The 4,453-nt window shown below is 34.4% G+C and overlaps 1 protein-coding gene across 4 annotated transcripts in view; it reads right to left on the bottom strand.

Moving 5' to 3' along the window:
- The window catches only part of stxbp5a (syntaxin binding protein 5a (tomosyn)), a 138,104-nt gene that overhangs the window by 49,255 nt on the left and 84,396 nt on the right, over positions 1 to 4,453 (bottom strand). For all 4 annotated transcript variants that reach the window (XM_014011575.1, XM_014011574.1, XM_014011573.1 and 1 more), the window contains 2 exons: positions 3,328 to 3,391; positions 604 to 687 (listed from right to left, as the gene is read on the bottom strand). In XM_014011575.1, coding sequence (XP_013867029.1) covers positions 604 to 687; positions 3,328 to 3,391 — 148 coding nt within the window. The remainder of the gene's footprint in view (positions 1 to 603; positions 688 to 3,327; positions 3,392 to 4,453) is intronic.

Consider the following 4,453-nt stretch of genomic DNA (forward strand, 5'->3'; position numbering starts at 1 on the left):
GAAATATGTTGACGTGTTCAATACTTATTTTACCTGCTGTATCTAAAAAGTACAAATTGCTAAAATACTAGTCATAGCCCAAATGTCCAGAAGGAGCTTGATATAGCATTGATATAGGTTTGACATAGCAATTGTTGAAATAGCACAAAAATTGTGTAATGAGAAAAGTGCCGAAAAACATAGGAAAGAATAAAATGATCTCAATACTGTGAATGCTTTATAACATTCGCAGTATTGAGACACCAACTGAAAGATTTAAATGTGAAAAAGGATTTAAAAGCATGATATGTCTCCTTTAAGACAAGAACAAAACACTTTGGTCTCATCTGCATTCAGATTAGCCATTAGTTTGTCAACCGTTAAACTTTATTTCTCCAAATCGTGTCCTATTCCTTCAAACATCATCCCCTGCCAGTTGCAATGCAATATCCCAAACTAAAAGTTTGACACACWCAGGCACACATGAACAGCTGTATAAAGTTTAGCTCATGAATATTTGATTTAATTTCCAGGTTCTGAAAGATACTGTGCAACCTTCTCTCGCAGATCAGAAGGCCCGAGAATGACTGAAAGGAAATAAATAATACAGGGAGATTTGCCCACCTCATCATAAGTGTAGCGGTAGTCTGCCTTCTTTGATTTCAGATCCCACAGGACCACAATCCCCGACTCAAATCCAATTATAAGCTGCAGAGGAAGAGCAACAGGCATTCTGTGAGACACACGGGGAAGATGAGAGACAGGAGACAGAACAAATCCTATGATGGGCAGAAACTGAAGTAATACACTTAATATCCCACACAGCATGAGAGGAAGACAGAGTAAAAGGTTTACAGTGGCTCAGGAGGAAAATGCTAGTCAGAGCTGATGACAGGAAATGGAAGAAAAGATGTAGAAAATACAACATGAGGCTTTTTTTTTGTTATCCTGACAACATATTTATAGAACCACCTATCTTATTCAGTCTCAGTTCTTTGAAATTGAAATGTGTGTCACATTTACGTAGATGAAAACTTAAATCGTTGTGTGTTGAACGTGTGCAAAGTTGTCTTTTAGCCACAACTATATTTATGCAATGAATGTGTTTGAAATAGTGTAAAGAGCAAACTGGCAATAGGACCTAGAGCTGCACGATATATCATTTCAGCTAATGTATGTGTGCRTAGTATTCACTGCAGGTCCTATAGGAGGCAAACCATAACCGCACTAAACCATAAGTCATTGTGCTAAACTACGACGGAGTATTAGGACCACACAACAAGATTTCTTAAATTATTATTACGAGATTAAAGTCGTAATTTTATGAGAATAAAGTCATAATTTTACAAGATTAAAGTTGTAATATTACGTAAAAAAAAGTCATAATCATGACGTGTCTATTTCCCGTTCTTCATTTCCTCCTTATTTTCCTCTCACCTGCTGTACAGCCATGTGTTTGTGTTTATAAAGTAGTCCATGATGACTCATAACTGTTAGATTAATATGCTTTCATCCAAATTAGGTACGTGACGACTAAATCTGTCAATGCATCCATTAATTACAATACAGCTTCAGTTTATAGTCGTTTGCACAATTTCCAAGTCCTGCTACAGATAATTTGATGCTAATGTGCTAAAAGATTAACTATTTATTTATAGCAATGCTGAAGAACAACTTGACAACACTCCTCATTTTAATGCAGTGATAAACTGCAGGCTTTTTCGTGTAAAGGCTACAATATTATGACTTTAATCTTGTAATATCATGACTTTAATCTCGTAATATCATGACTTTAAACTCGTAATATTTTGACTTTAATCTWGTAATATTCTGACTTAATCTCGTAATATTATGACTTTAAACTTTTAATATTATGACTTTAATCTCGTAATATTACGACTTTAATCTCGTAATATTATGACTTTAAACTCATAATATTACGACTTTTTTCTTGTAATATTATGACTTTAATCTCGTAATATCATGACTTTAAACTTGTAATATCATGACTTTAAACTCTTGGTATTACGACTTTAATCTCGTAATATTGACTTTAAACTCGTAATATCATGACTTTAAACTTGTAATATCATGACTTTAAACTCTTGGTATTACGACTTTAATCTCGTAATATTGACTTTAAACTCGTAATATCATGACTTTAAACTCGTAATATCATGACTTTAATCTAGTAATATTCCGACTTTAATCTCATAATATTTCGATTTTAATCTCGTAATACTATGACTTTAAACTCTTAATATTACGACTTTAATCTCGTAATATTACTACTTTAATCTCGTAATATTACGACTTTAAACTCGTAAAATTACGACTTTAAACTCATAATATTATGACTTTAAACTTGTAATATTATGACTTTAAACCCTTAATATTACGACTTTATTCTCATTATATTACGACTTTATTCTCATAATATTACGACTTTATTCTCATAATATTACGACTTTATTCTCATAATATTATGACTTTATTCTCGTAATGTAAAAAAATAAAAAAAAAATCTCGTTGTGTGGCCCTAATACTCCGTCATTCTAAACGTTTATATGTTAAGATTTTTGTTTTGATGGGGTGCTTCCACCAGCAGAAAGAGGGCGGCTTTGTGTCGAAAAAACTACAACTTTCATTTTGTTGCGAAACTTCAGGGACAATAACGGCAACGTTTTTCAGAGGAGTTGTCGGTGAATTCTCAAGTCGTGGAGGAAGAGGATGAGGATCTTGACGAAAACGAGAAAGATGTGCAAATGTGTAGAGGACTGGAGGAAAAGAGGTAAGGCACGGTTAGCATGAATGCTAACATTAAAGCGTGACGGAAGCAGAAATGAAGGCAGTGGTGAAACACAATTCATGTTTAAACATAGTGTACTCAGGTTCCAGCATAATAAAACACAACAGAAATAACTCTCAAATACAGACAAAAAAYAAATACTTGTAATGCACTAAAAAAAGGGTAAGATTAGTGCAGGTTCATCGCCAACAAGATGTTAGCAAAACTTAAAGTGTTATTCAGGTCATCTGTTGAAAATTATTGCAAATTGAAAGATTAGAAAACACTGCAATGTCAGTTTTTTCCAATATCGTGCAGCCCTAAATAGGACTAAGGATTTATTTATTACACATTAGCACAAATGCAATGCTGTTAGGACAAAGTTTGCTCAGTCCTATTTCCAAACCTTTATTACTTTGTTTGTGTCTGTATGTTGAGTTCGTTCCATCCCAGAAGGTTAGGATTTGTAAAAACAAACAAACAAAAAATAAATAAATAAAAAAACAACTACCAAGTGTTTTTAAAAAAAAGGAAACATTTTTTTTTGCATTACTTCCTACCTTTCCTTCATCCATAGGGTTATCACTTATGTGTACAACTGGTCCAGGGTGAGCCTTGGAGGACCTTATGAGACAAAAAAAGAAAAAAAAGATTCAGACCAATGTACAAACAAAACAAAAACCACAAAAGGAGTATTTTTTTTTTTTGGAAGGAGACAAAATCCAGCTGAGTTTAAGTTTTAATTTCAGCCCAAAAAGTACAGAAAAGTAGTTTTAGGTTTTCTGTACAGAAACGATCAGATAAGCATTAAAACAGATTCATAGCAGGATTACATCAGGATTATTGTATGTGCCAGAAAAAACATGAACGATCCCTTTAATGCCAGCCCGCTAAGCATGATGAAAGACATTTAATAAGGTAATTTGGATGAAAATAATCTGAAATATAACTGAAGAATACTATTGATGAACATAGATTTGTAGGGAAAATATAAACTTGACAATCAGTTCAAAGTATTAAAATACAGCTGAAAGAAATAGGTTCAGCAAAGGTTGTGATGAACGGCTGTGTCAGCCCCCAGCTGCTGTGTGGATGTGAGTACATGTCTGTTTGTGTTTCATGAGAAAAAAAAGGCACAAAATGCTTGTCTCCTCCCTCCTTTCCCCTTCATGTCTGTGTCTTACCCTCCAGACAGCTTTGTGTCAAATCCCCTTTTTGTGTGTGCCACGTGGTAGCAGAATTTTCCTAACCTGCCCTTTAAGAGCCGAGCGGGGAAGGTCACCGCTGAAAAACGCCAATTGTTGCTGCCGCTAAAATACAAGCCACGAAGCCACGACAAGAGAGGTCGGACGAGGACAACGAAGAATGCAAAATTAGCTCTAACTCGTGTTTTATCAGTGCCTTGCTCAAGTGAAGGTCAGGTCATGCTGATGTGGACACAAAACAACAGAAAGGTGTGCAGATTTGACTGAGATCACTTTTAAAGGGATCCATGATTAGTTGTAACATTAGACTTTATTTAATAAACATATATTTTAACTGTAAAATAAAGACGGTAAAAATACTGTAGGATGTTCAGTTTTTATCGTTTTTAAACTAAAAGTTTAAAAATATAATACACGGACGGAGCCATTTTATTTACACGCAAAGCATTCTGGGTAAATGGTGGCGTGGATAGGTCCTCGG

This window comes from Austrofundulus limnaeus, unplaced genomic scaffold (genome assembly GCF_001266775.1).
Source record: "Austrofundulus limnaeus strain Quisiro unplaced genomic scaffold, Austrofundulus_limnaeus-1.0 Scaffold82, whole genome shotgun sequence".
Taxonomy (NCBI): domain Eukaryota; kingdom Metazoa; phylum Chordata; class Actinopteri; order Cyprinodontiformes; family Rivulidae; genus Austrofundulus; species Austrofundulus limnaeus.